Source organism: Ixodes scapularis, unplaced genomic scaffold, assembly GCF_016920785.2.
Source record: "Ixodes scapularis isolate PalLabHiFi unplaced genomic scaffold, ASM1692078v2 PGA_scaffold8__174_contigs__length_109621045, whole genome shotgun sequence".
Classification (NCBI taxonomy): Eukaryota; Metazoa; Arthropoda; class Arachnida; order Ixodida; family Ixodidae; genus Ixodes; species Ixodes scapularis.
In genome coordinates, this window is record NW_024609883.1 from 101,062,140 (window position 1) to 101,080,436 (window position 18,297).

The window sequence follows — 18,297 nt, forward strand, 5'->3', positions numbered from 1 at the left end:
TGAAAGCGGACCACAGACGACGGCGTGTTTGTTGACATCAATGCATCCGATAGGCGAAGAATGTCCGGGGCTGGGCAATTCCTCGACCCAAGCTTCGTCAAGTGTGCACGCCGTTCAGTTTCGCGTTTTATCGCCTCTGCAACTATGCACTTGCAGCCATTACAAGAGTGGCTTGTCTTGACTTGACTTGGCCTGACCGCTTGGCGGCAAAAGAAAATTGACTTGGTGGGTTGGATGCAATTGATGACTTGCGGAGCTGAAAATTGGAGGTTTGTCATTACGAGAGGGGGAAAAAAAAGAAAGTCAAAATATTGGTACCCATTGTGAGGGGCGAATTCATTATGCAAGTAAATATGTACAGAGCGCGACACTGTTAGCACGAACAAGCGACCGCCGGTTTTTCCAGTTTGTCTCTTCGAAACCAGGGGATGTCATCCAAATTATTATTGCTACGGAAAGAGCTCATTTAGTTCTATAATATAAGCGATAAAATGCCGTGCTCGCTAATACTATTTAGAAGTAAAATGCGAAAAGGCGCCGACGTCGTGTTCGCGCTAACAGTGTCGCGATGTGTACTACGCCCACCGTCTCTCGTTCTTGGCTGCCAGCTACTACGATCATGTCGCGGATACCCTGCTCTATAGACAAAATGTTTGTGGACCAAATGAGTAACTATGTACATTGTGGTCTCCTTACTGTGGACGATTGTTTGGTGGGAATGAAGGTGTCCATATTAATGAGGCGTAACTAGCTGCCTGCAGCCTTGGGGGAGTTATAGTAGAGGTGCTTGTGATGCAACTGAACCGTGGTCGTCACGCCATCTTCTCGGTCCAGGCCACGGGCAGCGTCCCAATCACGGTGCGCCACATCGAGTCGATGATCCGCCTGGCCGAGGCCCACGCGCGCCTCCATCTCCGGCAGCACGTGTTGGAAGAGGACGTGAACATGGCCATCCGCGTCATGCTCGAGAGCTTCATCAGCACCCAGAAGTACAGCGTCATGCGCACCATGGAGAAGGTGAGGGGCGCCCTCGACGCTTGCGTTTGCGGTGGCCAGATTGGGTCGGCGGTGGGAGCTAATTTTTTTAAACCCAACATCTTTATAGATTTCTTTTTTTTTTTTTTTTTTTTTTTTTTTTTGAAGGGATGTGAATGAGATATGGCCCGAGTGAATGCTCGGGCCATATCCCGATTCTCGAGCATCGATTCATTCACTTGGATATGGTACTACAGTCTTTACGCAGCACTGAGTAACCGTGCAGGTGCTTCGCTGCATGTTTGTTCTTTCTTGTTCTCAATTATGCTACATACCAACATGTATACAAAATACATACATGTATTACATACCTTGTTGGTCCTCTGTTCTCATTCTTGATTATGTTGCATAACCACATATTAGAACATACATAGTACATGCAATATGGCATACATATTAGTATACTGCTTACCTTGTTGGTCTTCTTCTCATTCTCGAGTACACTACGTAGCAACGCATGTACATCATATATACATCATACATACAACATAAGTATACTACCGTATTTTCCGGGCTACAGTCCTTACCCGGTGTATAGTCCGCAGAAGCCAATTTAGGCCGAAAAAAAAGTTTTTGCTTACATAGTTTTTTCGAACTTCAGTTCGCAGAGGCCAATTTCGTAAAAAATAAATTTCCTTTAGATTGCGCCTAGTGCATAGTCTGCATGTACTAAACCATTACACAAAACACATCTTGATGAATACTTTGTGGGTATTTGACAGCGCAGTTTCTTTGCCAATTTGATGTACGTCAAAGAGATAGTGACTTTGTGCATGCAATGAACAAAGATTGCGGCTTTCGCCACCAGTTTAGTAACCAGGAATAGTCGCTAGATTATGGAAAGTAGTAAGGTAGTATAAACAAATGGGTATAGGCTGCACAGCAAAAGATATCACGATTTTGAAAAACCACATTGTGTATAGTCCACACTTGTAGATAGTCCGCACAGCCTGTAATGTTAACTTTTATTTATGTATAGTCCGTGGACTATAGCTCGGAACATACGGTACATGCCCGGTGGCTCCTCCCTTCTCATTCTCGATTATGCTACGTACCAACATGCATACAATCATCATCATCTGCTACTAGCACTGCTACTACTATTACTACTTCTACATACCTTATTGGTTTATGTACCGAGTTGGCATACCGGCACTTTATAGGCTCCGATTCCAGTGTGTGTCTCTCTGCACATTTTTCAGACATTCCAGCGGTACCTGAGCTACAAGCGCGACAACAACGAGCTACTGCTCTTCGTGCTCAAGCAGCTGGTGCAGGAGCAGATCAACTTCACTCGAAGCCGCTACGGCACAGAGCCAGAGGTGGTTGAGGTCTCCGAGCGAGACTTGCAGGAAAAGGTACACGCGCCTCGTCCCTCTTTGCGCCTTAAGTCGCCGAGGGGAGTTGGAAGTGGCAATGCGTCTCTTTCAGACGTCTTGCCTCTATTGTAACCTCACCTTGTTTTGTGGTCGTTTAAACCCTGATTTGGTTTTGAAGGCGACGTCGACTTGCCTATGAATCGGCGGGGAGAAAATCGGAACTCTGCCGTCTGCGATGTCTCCCCAACAATAGAAGCATTTTATTGAGAGAATCTGTACGGTAGTGTTTTGAATGCAACTACCTTCGGTGTCGTGAGCGATGCAATCGGGCAATCCGGTCATTTCTAATCGGCTCGAACTGTAATGGCGATGACAGTGTTGGGCATACCCAATTAATGCGGTACATTATCATTGGCGGACCTGTTGGGGATCGTAGATGCTGCCTTTCTTAGCTGTTTATTTTCTGTTCCTAGGGTTAAAAGGGCAACTTTTGCCCAGGCTTCTAAAGAACTGCATGTTTCCTTGCTGCTCTCACTGCAGAAATTGTGATCAAGGTCTCGATCCAGACTTTTTTTGTAGACTATAGTTTTAATATCTCTGCAGTGTTCCTGGCTGGCCTCGATTAACTTGACAAAAAATTAATTTGTGAAGGTTCTTACATTTATTGTGTTATCCCGATTTTGTGAAATGGCGTAGCTTTGTTGTTATGAAGTTTTAATGAGGGCAGGTCGTTTCAAGCTATCTCTTCTTTTTTTCTTTTTCACAAATGGAAGGCTGTAATCTAAAATACTAAAATATAACAAAAAAAAAAATTTTTTTTTGCAAATGGAAGGTTGCGATTAAAAATACCACTACGTATGGTAAACAATTTTCTTTTAAAAAATGGAAGGCTGTTATTTGAAATACTACTACTGACAGTAAAATGTGTGTTTTCTTTTACAAATGGAAGGTTGTGACTTAGAATACTACTTCAAAATGGTAATTTTTTTTTTTTATAAATGGAAGGTTGCGATATAAAATACCACTACAGTCGAACCTCGATATAACGAACTTCAATGTAACGAAATCCTCGATTTAACGAAGTATTTTATTTTTCATAATTTCTTGCCCATAGACCCCATGTATTTTTAGTCTCTATATAACGAAGTCTATTTTGCTGCTATTTCAATATAACGAAGCGCCATTGCCATAGAAGGCAATAAATAAATCAACTCTAAAAAACAACTTCGCAAAAAAATTGTGGCTAAAAAAAAAAAAAAAATTATGCGCAAACGCGATCGCTTGATAGGTTACTTCACGGGGACAGGCCTTCCAACGTTCCTATACTTCGTTTCAGCTTCGGTCCGAGCGCGGCCGATGTTATAAGCCAAAGGGCCAATCAAACAGCGAAAGAGGCACAACGTCACGGCGTGCTCTCTGCGCTTGATAGGACTAGCCGGCGGAGGAGCACGCACAGAGAGACGGCGAATACAGGCTGGTCCAATTAACTGCAGAGAGCACGCCATGACGTTATGCCTCTTTCGCTGTTTGATTGGCCCTTTGGCTTATAACATCGGCCGCGCTCGGACCGAAGCTGAAACGAAGTATAGGCTGCCCGAGGATGCGGCGCAGGTAGCGCCGGCGAGGCATGCGGCAAAGCGCATTCCGCGGGGCTGGCCAGAAAATGCCGAGCAAAAAGTTAACACGGCATAACAGCATCACCACTGACATTCACTGATCATCATAGTCCACTGTATCGCGGGTAGCGCGGGAGCCAACTTCAGCGGGGGAGCGACGTGATGGCGCGACCGCGCGACCGCACGGGCAGTGCCATCTAGGAGAAGACCGAGAAGACCGATTATCGTCTTGCGAGCGTGATGTAAAGCAAAGGCGCAAGCACACTGTGGGCGCAAGGGGGCAAGTAAACTGTGCGGTCAAGAGTGCTGTGTAGGTTGGAAACATTAGCACCGCCTAAACTAAACAGCTTTATTTTTTAACCGGGCGGTTCACTCACGTGCTTGCTGCCATAAGGAAACGTAAAGTTATTTCTTTGGATGAGAAAGCAAATGTTTTGGACGCCATCCTGAAGAAACTGCCGAGATCACGAGCACTCGGGAAGTGCTCGACGCAATGGACGTACTGAGGAGGTACACGGCGTCGCATGGGCAGCAAGATGCCGTGCAAGCGCTCTGGGCGCTCGAACGCCGTATTGGCCGTATGACGCCACTGCTACTGTCGGACAAGGCGCAAGCAAAACTAGCGGACTACTTTGCCCCTAAATAAATGTCATTTTCGGTGAGTTTTCATACCCGTAAAATGTTTCGGAATTTTTTTTTTTTTCGCATGTTAAAGCCAAATTTCGATTTAGCGAAATTTCAATGTAACGAAGTAAATTGCGAATTTTACCGACTTCGTTACATCGAGGTTTAACTGTACAATATAGTAAAATGTTTTTTTTTTCTTTTTTTACAAATGGAAAGTTGCGATTTAGAATACCACTACAAAATGGTGGAATGCTTTTCTTTTTTCTTTCACGAATGGAAGGCTTTAGTGGAAAATACTACAACAATAAAACAAAACATTTTTTTTTTTACACAGAAGGGAGGCTGATTTAATATACCGTATTTTGCGGGCTTATCGCCCAAAAAATACAGTATATTAAAGAGACACCTTTGTATGAGTCTCCCCCATATGCTTGGACGGTTGTCTCGGCGAAATTTCATTGAAAATCCCCAGTTTCCGACTTTTCTCCTACAAATCAAATGAGAAATATGAACCCTGTTGCAAATTTCTGCAGGTAAGGCCCATACATATAGAAAGAAAAATGCATACAAGTCGCCCCATTGTATAAAATGCACCGACGGAAATATCTGAGAAAAAAACGTGACTTATACACTAGATAATATGGTACTATGGTATGTTAGAATGTGCTTTTGTGTTCGATGCTAACCCTTAAAGTTAAACAGGGAAGAAGTGCTGAAGGGGGACTTCTAGAAAACTAAATGAACAGCTGAACTCTCGTAGCTACTTTAGACAACTTATTTATGTGGACTCATTATTTCAGAAAGCGTAGGGTTCACAAATATTTCACGGGCACACAATATTGCGATTGGTGTAACAAGCTTTGTATTCGTCACCTTGATATTTTTGCGAGACCTATTTTTCGCAATATTTTCCAGGTCGTGGAATTTGTGGAAATTAGGTGGTCGCGAAAATTGGGGTATCTTACAGTACTTAAGATTCTCACACCCAAAGCGGGACTTTTTTTTATTCTTACTCAAGTGTTGCGGATGTTTCGTATTTCGCAGGCCAACCAGCTGAACATCCGCAATCTGAGGACCTTCTTCGAGAGCGACATGTTTCGGTCGCACCACTTCAGGCACGACGCAACTCGCCACCTCGTCGTCCTCGCCTTCTGAGAAATGCGCGCGAGAAAAGGGCAACGGGGTACGTCAGTCCTTTAATCGTTTTCCAAAAAAGACTCAGAAAGAGACAACCAGGGCAAACTTTGTACAGAAAAGAATAAAAAAAAACACAACAACAAATGTTGCAGAACAAGATCCGTCGCTAATGAGGAACAGAGAGGCACTTTGAGAAAGATTGTCTCGAGCGAGGAACTTGAGACAATCAGTTGGCAACTGCCGGGGCGGTTTCGAGCTGTCGTCATCATCGCTTGTTTGGTGGGTCTTCGTCCAGTTATTTACAAAGGCGAGAAATGGCAATCGTTCGACTAGTGTTGACTCATTTGATGACTAACGCAACAACGCCACAGGGAAAGGAACGACCTGCCATACGTTTAAAGGCCGGTTCCCACACTTGCGACTGCTCACCACTGAGCACGTTAAAACCTCTTGTGATCTCTTATACAACGGGAGTAAGCGCTGATGCCATTTGTTGGGTAGCCGTGGAACAGTCACAATTTTTGTATATTTCCCCTTTTTTTTTTTGCACATTGTTTTTTTATTAATGGTTCGAAAATCTTTAACAACATTATAACTGACCATTTCTCGTATGTAGTGGGTACACCTCACAATTATCTACGAGGCGGGGCCATCTCGTAGATTGCGCCAGTGCATCCACTCGTAACAGACCTTGAGAGAGGTGGTGACGCACTCGGTCGCAAGAAAAGGCAATTGCACAAAGCAGCCTCAGCGGGTCGAAAACACCAACGGAAACGCTCGTAAAGTTGGAAAACTCTGAGTTTAGATGTTTGTTCGTCGGTGTCTACGCTTCCCCCACGGAGAAGCACGAGGCGAGTGCAAAAGTAAAAAAAATGCCGACGACAAGAGTTCGGTTTGTACGTTTGAAACCGCAGACGGTTTGCGGCGTGCGCGTCTCGGGTGGGTGTAGACAGTCCTATCTTCTCCGGCGTTTCAAGCTTTTTCAACTACTATGTACACGTTTGCTTGGATAGGGACGCAGAGATGGGGTGCTTTTGATTGGGCGTAAAGACCATGCAAGACTGCGTCTCTCGAGTGTCCGATTACGGTGAGTTTGTTTGATCAGTTGAGTCGGAAAGGGACGTTCGAGCATTTAGGAAGGTAAAGAGAGACGGGAACTCGTGGGCGATTTGGAAAGCCGGCATAAAGACGGATGCTCTCTACAATTTGTTCCAAGTGCGCTCGTGATGTGCAAGCTGCAACTGTCTTCTAGAGGTTCCAAATTTCTTCCGTTTCGATGTCTGCATTAAAGGCCTGTACACGCTCGCGCTTGACTACGACCGAGAAGAAACCGGTTTCTAAGCCTCCTGCGACAGCTCACGATTAGCTGCATTGTCGCGCAGCCAGTCCCTAGAGGCCTAGGAATCGGCCTCGCCTCCGTCGGTCGTGATCAAACGAAGTGTGTGAACGGGCCTTGATGTCTCACCACAGGCCTTGCGTACGGCCGGGTGTCGGAAGCCATGTCAATAACAGCAAAAATTTGCTGTTATTAATATTAAATCATCTGGGATTGCTTCGCAGTAATGAGGTGCACACTCTAGAAAATCAGGAGCGTCTACTTTCCCGCAAAGCATTTGGGAGGGCCAATTGCTGCGATCTACGGAGGACACTCGGCGAATGACGAGGCTTAAAAAAACAGCCTGCACCGTGACATCGAGCATGGCCTCGTTGTCCGCCAAACTCCTTTCGAAAATCACATCGATCGGCTCTCCATAGTGCTTTGCGGAAAAGCAGACGCCCTAGCTTTTCGGGGGTGGACACTGGGATCCTTAGGATCAGTTAAACTTACTTTTCAAGCCATGCAGTGTTGTAAATAAAGCGAGTTGGGGTTCCTAGCGAGGACGGTTCTTTCTCGCAAAGAGACGATTGGATGATCTCGCCAGCATTTTGGAGGAGAGGGGGGGGCGGGACGTGGCTCAACTCGGATCGGAGGGTCTTGGTGAGGACTCTGGAACTGGCTAGTATAGATCCGTAGCGAGGACAGTTCTTTCTCGCAAAGAGACAACCGGCTGTTCTTGTCAGTATTTAGGAGGGTTTAGAAGTACCTAGAAGATAAGGCCTTTCCCATCCAAACATCATCACTAGTGGGTCCACACAGCGCCACCTAGCACTAGCAGCCGGCGACACCACGAAGGACGCGACTTGGCGCGGGTCGGGCATTCACTAGCAACGATGTTGTGCGCGGGACTCGTCTTCTAGGCGGTATTGGCTCGGCTTGGCTTGGCTCAGAGTGTCTTGGTGAGGACTTGGGAGCTGGGCCGGGGTCCGTTGGGGGGCGAGGAACAGTCTTCCCGGTCGTTGTCGTCTATCCACGGGTGGAAGGAGGCGCCCTCGTAGTTCGACCGCGAGGACGCCCCCCTGCCGTTGACGTAGGCCGGGCGGCTCACGATGAGCTCCACCCGATCGCCGGCCGCAGCCATCAGCGGGACGGTCAGGCAGCAGTCAAAGTCGTGCGTCCTTGTCTCGTTCACCTAGCGGAAAGCAAAAGTGCACCATCGGAGCTTATTTGACGTGCGACCGACAAGGGCTGACGGCGTACCGCGTCCATCCAAACGGGTCGAACCCAATAGGTGAGCGGCGTTTGGCAACTTCGGGTTCCTTAGGAAATTTTGTTTCACTTTCGACAAATGACGACAATCAGCTGCAAGCCCGTGCAAGCATGATTCTGAAACCTCCAGACGGTAGTTTCCAGAACCATGCTTAGACAGGTCTGCAGACCACCATTGTCCTTTGACAACAGCTAAACAAAATTTCCTAAGGAACCGAAAGTTGCCGAACGCCGCTCACCTGTTTAAACGAGCCGCAAAAATCGGTTGTGACGTGTTGCGGAGAAGTAATTGGGTGGCGCATTTTGTTCCACGAGGGTGTCGGCGGAAAAGCCTCGCCTTAATCGAACGTCACGAATCAAAACCGCACCTGTAGGATACGGTCGTAGGGCTTGAGGATGCCGCTCATGTCAGCGGGGCCCCCCGGCCTGACGCGGTTGACATACACGCCCTTGTCGTAGAGGCCGTCGGAAACGCTGAAGCCGAAGTCCTCGTAGACCTTGTCCTTGAAGAGCGTCACCCGGTGCACCTCGATGGGGATCGGGGCCGGCTCGGGGTAACCAGGGAGGGGGGTCAGAGCGCCCTCATCCAGCCGGCCCTCCTCCTCGTAGGGGGACAGCGTGAAGGGCGGCGCCTGTTCCCCTCGCCCTGGAAGTTCAAGGGAGCGGCGCTGCGTCGGTCGTCTGCGACCGTCCCAACTATATAAAAGTGCTCTGCCGGTGATGTCACATCTGTGTGTTATGCTATATCTGTTTGTGATATTACGTCTGTCTGCGACGTTAGATCTGCCCACGACATTGCATCTGCCCGTGATGTGGCATCTGTCCATGGTGTTAATCTGTTTGTGACTTACATGTGTCCATGATTTTTAAGTGTCCAATAGAGATGTAACATCACAGGCATTATGGATTGTCACCAGCTAGCATCTCTTTAAGGTGCCATTACAGAAACGCGAGAAAGCATGAAATTGATGAATCGGGTGCTCCCTCGGCGGTCCCCTTTCTCTGCCCTCCCGACTCGAGTATGGGCGATAGCGCCTTGAGACCACCCGGACCCTCTCGCGCCCGACAGAATGAAGCGTCTGAAAGTTTGTCTCGAAATGTCAGTTTCTCTCGTAAATCGGGGGCCGATTTACCCCCCGATTTACGAGAGGCTTCCATCATCATCTCTTTATTTCTGTGTCCATGAACAACAGATGTCTGTGGGGTGGTGGTGAGAATTTGGCTCGCGGAAAAGGGGTAGTGGGGCTTTATGCTATTTCACCAAGGACGAGGAATTGTTTCATGAAGAGAACTGGCATATGATTTCTTTTTCATAAAAAAAGTTGTTAGGGGCTCCTTGGGGGAGGCAGTTGCACTTTTTGCCCCCCCCCCCCCTTCACTTCCCCCTTCCCCCCCCTCTTAAATCCGTCCCTGAACTCACCCGCGTATCTGGCCTCTCGCTCTGCCGCGGCTGCCTGGAACTCGCACTCGGTGGATGTGGTGTCATCGGACTGCTGGCCCCCGCCCCGCGTCTGGAACCCGTACAGGTCGTCGTAGTGCAAGCCCCCGGGCTCCGGGTTGGGCAGCGGAGCGATGGATGGCAAGCTGCCCATGATGCTCCGCTCTATCTGCCGGAGGAGCTTGGACTGCCCACACGTCTCCAAGTCCTCCAGGACCTTGGTCCAGTCGGCGGACCCGCTGTCGGAGGCGGCGGAGTGGCCGCTTCCTACGGCGGGCGGAGCGGGCAGGTTTGCGGGGCCGGGGGGAGAGGAGAGGTTGGCGGGACGTCGGTGACCCCACACGTCTCGCTCCCAGGACGCGAGTTCGGCCGAGGTGCCGCTGTTGGGCTGCTGCGTCGGAGGAGGAGGTGCGGCCATGCCGGCGATGTCTGCGCGGATTAAGGTTGAGAAAACAAGAATTTTCAAAGTGTGTTTAAGCACAGTCTTTCGAAACTTCTTACTGATAGAGTGGTTGAGAAAAATTACAGGAAGATCCATTGGTGGATTCTTAAGGAATGCTTTAGCATGACCCTTGGGAAACGCCACACACGTTCCCCTTTGGGAATCGCTAACGCTGGCCCCTTCATTTTCCTGTTTTGACTTTCTCTTTTCATCCCTCTATTCTTTGCTGCATCTTTTTGGCCTCGTTACAGGGTCAGTGTTAGCGTTTTCCAAGTGTCATGCTAACGGATTCCCTAAAAATCCACCAATGGATCTTTCTGTAATTCTTTCCACCCCTTTTCTGTACTCTGCCTGTCAGAGCACGTTGACGCCCTTGGATACAGTCATCCTTACCACCCATGGGAGGAACCATGTCCATATTGCTCGTGGAGAGAACAGCATTCATAGTTTTAACTACACACACACGTCACAGCCCACGTACCGCTACTATGGAAGCCAAAAGCGAAGGACAAAGGCAGAGTGGCAACTGAGCCAACACCTCATAGATAAGAAAGCCTAAGTGCTGAATTTTCCTGCATCACTAAAGAAGGCGACTGTACTGCTGCGTCGGCTTTCGGCTGGAGCTCGTGTCCAATCAGGAAGGGAACAACTCCTAGTTGAACGCCGAGGCCGAAGTCGCATCCAATCTTTGGCCTACGGTGCCCTTTAGTGGCTCAGGAATATTCAGCATTTCGGCTTTCTTAACTGTGTTGACTGAGCACGCCTACATTTCACCGCGCCGTGGTGTGTCCTCCTCTCTAGCTCCTCGCCAGCTGTGCACGTGACTGATGAAAACGAAAGGGCTCGTTTTGACGGAAACCCGGCAGTGTCCGTCAGTTTGTCAGCGCCGAGGAGAGAGGGCGAGGACGCATAATGACGTCAGCACTTTGGACCAATGGGAGCATCGCACGTGTCACCCTCTTCCCCTCCTCTCTTTCCCCAGCGCTGACAAATGAGACACCTCCGGGTTTTCGTCAAAACGAGCTTTCTAATGCTAACGCATTAAAAAAGACAAAGGAATAAGAACTGCTAGCCATGGCAGATGCTGCGAATTGCAAAAAACATACTGCTTAGCTAAATAATTAACTAAAACTCCACTTGTGCAGTTGACACGAGGCTGGCTGCACGAAAATGTGGATGATATCCTTATCATCCGTGTTTTAGCTTTTTCGATTTTATTTTGTATATACCGTAATCTCCCCCTGCTGCCTGAAATTCATAAAGAAAAAATTGGGGTGGGCCATGTCTCGGTGGGTAAGCAAAAAAAAAATAGAAAAGCTAAAAAAATGCCCACTTTTTTCTATGTATTTAGTGTGGCTGTACAGAAGTACAATAAGCTAAAAACTCGAACTAGTTTTATTTTATAAAAAAAATTATCATGAAAGAATGTTTTACTACATTGAAGTCGGACGCTTGCGTACGCACATTGAACACAGTCAATCGGCATAAAGCGTGAACGTTCCGTGAAAGCACATTTCTAAAACCACCATGTTCCCTTCGTTACTGATCTATAGATTAAAAAATAAATGGAGTAAAAAAAAATGAGCCAACAAGAAAGTAGAAAAATGAACCAGGTGCAACAAGCGAGCGAGCGCATAGATGAAAGAAGCGACGAAGCTGGGGCAGCGGAAAGGCCGGCAATCGCATTGGCAAGTACTTTTGCACGGCGTGCACAGACGCACGCTGTGCGTCTGTGCACGGCGTGCCGTCAGCGCGGGTTGAGGCAGCATGGCTGCGTGGCGTTGACGGCACCACGAAAACGAAGCTCGAAATGGGATGCTCTACAAATGTCTGTGCTTTACAAACGTTCCGGCAAATCTTTATTTACCCATTGTCTTTAGCTTAAACGTTATACAATCTTGCCACCCGCGGTCGCTACGTCCCGGGAGAAGGAGCGAGTTTATGGTGACCTTATTGCGGTGGAGACAAACTTTGACGTTGCATTCTGCGACTTCGGGGCCTAGGAAATTGGGGAGGAAGTCCGTAAACAAAGTGAAGTGTCTTTCCCCCCTTTGTTTCACTTTGTCACAGACGTCGTCCTCAGAACAGCGAGGTTCTCTCGTGGCACGTTCAATGTCAGGGGAGGCCAAGTCTTACCGGCTTCGTGCTGGCCAATGCCAGCGGACGTCGGCTTGGTCGGAGCCGTCCCATTGGCGAGGGCCGCCATGGCCTCTGGCCCGCCATAGCTGTCCCAGGATTCCACGGCGCTATCGACGCTGGGGATGGGTGTGCCATACATGCTGAGGTAACTGCTAGGCTCGGGCTGAAAAACAAAAGCATCATCACCGATTGGTCAGTTTTTGCGCATCGAGAGTTGCTTGAGAAATACATAAATTTGTGATGGCCTACCTCTTTTGGTCGTTCAATCTTGGTGGGGTCTAGACCTGCGAGAGGTAAACAACAAACCAATTTGTTTTTAAAGAAAATGGCCTCCTTCTAAAAAGAGAAACACTCCCTCAAGCTAACGTGAATGTAGAATATGTTCACAAAAGACATGTGACACTGTGACGTCACATTACCTGGTTAACTTTCCCTCCAAATTTATTGAAAAAATTATGTGCTTTGTTTATGACGTTACATATGTCCTTGGTGTTGCATCTGTCTGTGATGTTGCAGCTGTTCATAACGTTGCATCTGTCCATAACATTGCATCTGTCCGTAATGTTGCATCTGTCGGCGACATTACCTCTCTTCAGAATTGCCTCCTAGCCAAAAACTGTATTCTATGTTAAAAGAATTGAGTCACACTGTTCGTTAATACTGCAGGTGCCAAGCTGCTTATGTTAGACAGTTGTACAATAAAAACGTTGAACAGAGAGATGCGCAGCAAGGCCCCTGAACAGATAAGTGTGATAGGTCTATCAGATTCCGTTTACAGCCATACCGGCGGCTTTTCATACCCTGGTTGATGGGTGACTTGGATATCTTGAGGGTGACGACATCTCCCGAGTTCTGCAGCGAGAGGATGGCCTCGCTGAGCGGCTTTCCCCTCAGACTCTGGCCGTTGATGGCCAGGATCCGGTCACCCACGTGCAGGGCACCCGTCCTGGGAAACGGTGGCCAACATTGTGTGGGCTTGGCTCAAAACAACAAACAGATTAAGAGTTTCCGGGAATACATCCGAACGGGAGGCAGAGGCAGAAAGGTTGCAAAGCCTGACCAGGCCTCTGCCCCAGAAACAAAGTTCTTGGCACGGCGAACGCTATGACGCAATCGACCAGATAAAGTCCTCTTAGCATGCGCCCAAGTAGCCTTCACCATCCAGATGGCACAACTGAGAAAAAAGAAAGAAACAAAACCTCGAGAAGTGTCTCGTTTGGGCGCACATCCTTTCCCCTCGGAGCTTCTGCTCGTACCTTGACGGACGCTGGCTTGAACACCTTGCCAGAGATCTCTCTGCTTTAACGCCTTCATAAAACTTACTGGCACCGTTGCAACACGAAACTAGTCAATGACAAAGCAGTGTCTAAGCAGTATGCATAGCGCAAGTGCCAAGTTCCACATTATCTGGCACACCCAGAAAACTACTTTAGAAACAAGCATGTCTCTCATAAACAAACGCAGGAAACCGGCCCCGCGACGGACTCGCTACAATTGATCGAACGCCATTTTATCGAAACACGTCTTAGAGAACAAACACATTTTATGGAAGCTTGGTTTAGAGAAAGCGGAACCTCAGTTTAGAGAACCGCCGTTCATCGTAAAAGGGACGCCAATTAAAAAAAGATTCCCCCACTTTGCGCGTGTATCACTGGGGTGCGTGTTAACCCACCCGGCTTCCCCCTCTCCCGTTCACACTGCTTCGCAGCGACAGTCTGCGGCTGTTCATTACAAAAATGTTAGCCTACCTGGCCCACCCGTACACGCCGCTTCACGGCGACTGAATTCGCCAAAAAGGAGGCTCATCGCCATTTTTTCTAAACTGGGTTCCTCTATAAGGGGATTCTATAAACGGGGGTCTCTAAACCAGCGCCCACTAAAATGAGCTTTGGTAAAATGGATGCCTCTGGCCCGCGACAGACTGCCACTAGCCACATATCTGGTGGCACTGCCTGCAACCAAGGCGAGAAGAGGACTTTGTCTGTAAACTGCAACGCGCGCGGTGTCCACACATGTATGTATGTATATCTATATGTATATATGTATATATATATATATATAGGTATATCTTACACCGTGGCATAAGTCAGCCAGCAGTCAGGCCAAACGCATAAACAACCGGAGGCATGTAGTAAATTTAGAGAAGCTTGTTTTAGCAGATGCCGCTTTATCAATCCCAGTTTATTGAATCCTTTCATAGAGGAACCCAGTTTAGAGAAAATGGCAGTGAGCCTCCTTTTAGCGAATTTTGCTGCTACGAAGCGGCGTGTATGGATGGGTCAGGGTGAGTTAGCATTTCTGTAATGAGCCGCCACAGACTGGGGGGCGGGTCTATTAACACACGCCCCAGTGATACACGCGCAAAGCAGGGAAGCATTTTTTAAACAGCATTCTTTTTTGCTAAATGAAGTCTTTCTAAATTAAGGCTCCACTTTCTCTAAACCGAGCTTTAATAAAATGTTCCCGTTCTCCAAGACGAGTATCGACGAAATGACGTTCGATCTACTGTAGTACCTAATCCCAAAAGAACACAACTTGATCTACCGTAATATCCCAAGTCATCGCCCACCCCACTACCGCCTGAAATTCATTAAAAAAGTGGGGTGGGCCATGTCTCGGTGGGTGAGCACAAACACTTAAAAAAAAAAACGGAAAAAAACGCCTATTTCTTTCTGCGTATCTAGCGCTGATGCACAAGAGATACATCAAACTCAAAACTCGATTTAGTTTCATTATTTTATAGAAAAAAATGCTCACGAAAGAATATTTTACTATAGCGAAGGCCGTTGCTTGCATACGCGCTAGAAACACCGCCGATCTGCATATAGCGCGATTGTTTGTTCCGTGAAAGAATGTCACCACTATGTTCTCGATCCTAGTTAGTAAAAAAATAAAAAATAAAGAAAAGTCTACAAGAAAATAGAAAAACCGACCAGGCGCAACGAGCGAGCGAGCGAGCGAGCGGACCAAAGAAGCGACCAAGAGCAATGCTGGGAAAGCGGGAAAGCCGGCGGTCGCGTTGGCAAATACTTTGGCGTCGGGCCAAGTCGGGCGCCTTGTCAATTGCAAGCTCTTGCGCAACTTTCTTGTTTGGTGCGTACATACGTGCGTCCGTGGACGGCAGGCTATCAATGCACGGTTGGGACGCTCTGCGAACGTCTGTGTAGGGCGTTCCAGCAAAGCTTTATTTACGCGTTGGCTTTGCCTAAAATATTACACAACCGCGGTCGCGACGGGCGGGAAGAAGGAGCGGGTTCGTGGGGACCTTACTTCGGCGGAGACAGACTTTGACCTAACACTCCGCGGATACATTAACAAACTCTTATTTTGTTATCTCCATCGTTTTCTTTTCGCACGGATACACGACCACTTCGGGGTCGCTCACGGAGGAAATGCGTAAACAAAAAGAAGTGTCTTTCCCTCCTTCATTTTACTTTGTCAAGGACGTCCTCCAACTGTAAGGTCCGCGGCCGCGTCATTCGGGTAGGATGAGTGTTCGCGGATCGCAGAGTCCGCGCTGGGGTATTCGAAGGGGTGGGCGATGACTCGGTGTTTTTTCGGAAATCGATATTGGCCCGAAAAATGGGGTGGGCGATGGCTCGGGGATGGGCGATGACTCGGGATATTACGGTAGTTGGTTCATTTGCGAAAACAGTTTTTGTGCAATGCATGTTGTTTACGCTTTTTTTTTACTCGAAAAACGACATCACTTGCCATCAGGAATTCTCTCCAATGTTTTCCTCAAAATTGTGAAGGCAGTGTTTAAAGTTTATTGATCGGAGCCAATCGCAGGTAACTTGGAGATGAGAAAATTGATCGTAAGGTGATAGCACTTCACTGAGAACCGCTTGCCAAGTGAAGTAGTCGCCAAACAAAATTATGCGCTAAATTTGGGCGCTGATTTGGAAGGTTTCTAATGTTGCGGAGCAACGCCCGCAACGTTTTAAACCTTACATGTTTTGTTTTGAATATTGGATATTCCACGTGATTAGCAAGATTTATGCCAATCACCAAAAAGTTCAGTAAAGTCTGGTTCAGACACTTGTGTTTGAGTACAAGTGACTGCATTACCGACTCCTTGCATTCCACTCCAACAGATTTTGCACAAACCTCGGTTGCCATAGCAACCATCTCGTCACAAGCAGTTGTGAGCAGTCATAACGGAGTCAGTCGTCCCCGAATGCAATCTGAACCGAAAAGCTGATCACGAGGTGGTAAGCCTGCTTATCGCCTCACCAACTCGTGATTACAGATCATTTACCCAATTGTTTACCGAGGAAACAATTTTGGTAACTAGAATAATTTGCTGAATTTCAAGGTCCAATTTTACTGGAATGTGTAACGTAGTAGATATCCTAGGTAATGCAGACTGCATTCTAATCCAAACCGCCGACCCCATTCACACACTTGCAACTACTTACGACCGAACACCTCACAACCTCTTGCAGTCTATGATTTCAATGCAGAAACATTAACTATCCAATGGAGCGAACCGACGTCATCAGTTTATGAAGCCACGCCAAATGGCACCTTCCCCTGTCCCAATGGAGCGAAGCCTGTCATCTGTAACAGAAATTTGATGGATAGGCTCCCATTGGCTGTCGCGCATCATACTTTCAAGGAATGAGGCTCCCATTGGCTCTCGCGCGGCATATTTCCAAGGAACGCCACCAGAGAAGCCCTCTCCATGGGGGCACAGCGGTCCGGCCACCGGTGAGAGAAAGCAGCTGGCCGTGGAGCCTCCAGAGCCTGCGCGGGCAGACTCCGGAGGCACGGCACGGTCACTTCGCGAGAGCGCACGCTCAGCCGTCGGGAGGCACAAGCGGATCACGATTCAAAGAATCTCGGGCGGCAAAAGGACGAGGCCCTTCGACAATGCAAGGCGGAAGGAGTACGTCGCAGATGGCATGCTTTCGCATTCAGAACTCGTAAGAAGTGCTTAGGTGTCCTCGGACTTTTTGTCCTGTCTCCCTCTCCATAAAATGAAGTAAATAAAATCTGAATTGAATTGAATCTCTTACGACGAGAGCACAAAGTGGCGGCATCTATTGAGTAGCTGTGGAGCACTCCTTTTTTTTTGCGCATCATTCCTTTTTATTGGCTCAAGAAACTTTTGACTGATATAAACATACTAGGCAGTATGTGCGCTGAATCTTGCCAATACTGCAAAACATTCCCTCTAGTGAAATGCAGTTCCGGTGCAGACTCATAGGTGACGCCAGCGTGCCAGCTTGTTCTCTCGTCATAAGAGGTTATGAGAACTCGGTCGTAAGCAGAACGGACCTTGAAGGCTGACGAGCAGCCAGAAAGGAGGAAACTGTCTGTTGATTCCTTTTTTCCGTTCAAGGAGGAGGGAGACCGCCCTCCTTTCTGCGGGGAGTAGCAGCTCAGAAGCTTGCTCTAGTGGGGAAAGGTTCTGTAGGTGGGCGTTTAAGGTGGAGGAGACCAAAGAGCCGGGGCCCACCTTTCGGCCAGGCCCCCCTCGGTGAGGCCTGAGATGACGATGGGGTCGAAGGGCTCCTCGGTGCCCGAGATGGTGATGCCCAGTGGCCCCCCGTGCCTCGCCAGCTCCACCGTGAAGACCACGGCGCCCGTCGCGTCTGGTTCTTCTGGGGGGAGTGGACGTCGGGTTACGACTGAACGATTAGCCGACGGGGAACCTCCCACCCCGCGCGCTTTCGTCATGCAACGGATCTGCTTGTAGAAGGAGCTTTCTTGGACAAACATCGACATAAAAGGCCGGTTCGCACATACGTTGCAGCGCCATATCAACAGTAGGAGTGGCGCTCGTGTAGCAATAACTTGAATGTAACTTAGCATGGATGCAGCACTTTACCGGTGCTGCATCACTAATATTACGCGAAGTTGAAACTGTGTCAGGTGAGCGCTATTTCCGGTGCATACTAACAGCACCGAGGTAGCACTGCGGTATATGTGTGAACAGGCCGAAAGAGTTG

General features: G+C 48.2%; 2 protein-coding genes across 5 annotated transcripts in view; one reads left to right on the forward strand and one right to left on the reverse strand.

Annotated features, from left to right (window-relative positions):
• The window catches only part of LOC8027113 (DNA replication licensing factor mcm2), a 33,324-nt gene extending 27,446 nt beyond the window's left edge, over positions 1-5,878 (forward strand). For both annotated transcript variants that reach the window (XM_040205491.2, XM_029966118.4), the window contains exons 16-18: positions 835-1,017; positions 2,238-2,393; positions 5,642-5,878. In XM_040205491.2, the coding sequence (XP_040061425.2) occupies positions 835-1,017; positions 2,238-2,393; positions 5,642-5,752 (450 nt within the window). In that variant the 3' untranslated portion in view covers positions 5,753-5,878. The remainder of the gene's footprint in view (positions 1-834; positions 1,018-2,237; positions 2,394-5,641) is intronic.
• The window catches only part of LOC8027122 (glutamate receptor-interacting protein 2), a 109,187-nt gene continuing 96,664 nt past the window's right edge, over positions 5,775-18,297 (reverse strand). For 2 of the 3 annotated variants that reach the window (XM_042286841.1, XM_042286842.1), the window contains exons 14-20: positions 17,805-17,949; positions 13,141-13,286; positions 12,590-12,624; positions 12,338-12,503; positions 9,742-10,188; positions 8,690-8,967; positions 5,775-8,244 (exon numbers count right to left, since the gene is read on the reverse strand). In XM_042286841.1, the coding sequence (XP_042142775.1) occupies positions 7,999-8,244; positions 8,690-8,967; positions 9,742-10,188; positions 12,338-12,503; positions 12,590-12,624; positions 13,141-13,286; positions 17,805-17,949 (1,463 nt within the window). In that variant the 3' untranslated portion in view covers positions 5,775-7,998. The remainder of the gene's footprint in view (positions 8,245-8,689; positions 8,968-9,741; positions 10,189-12,337; positions 12,504-12,589; positions 12,625-13,140; positions 13,287-17,804; positions 17,950-18,297) is intronic. The other variant, XM_042286843.1, reaches the window with a different exon arrangement.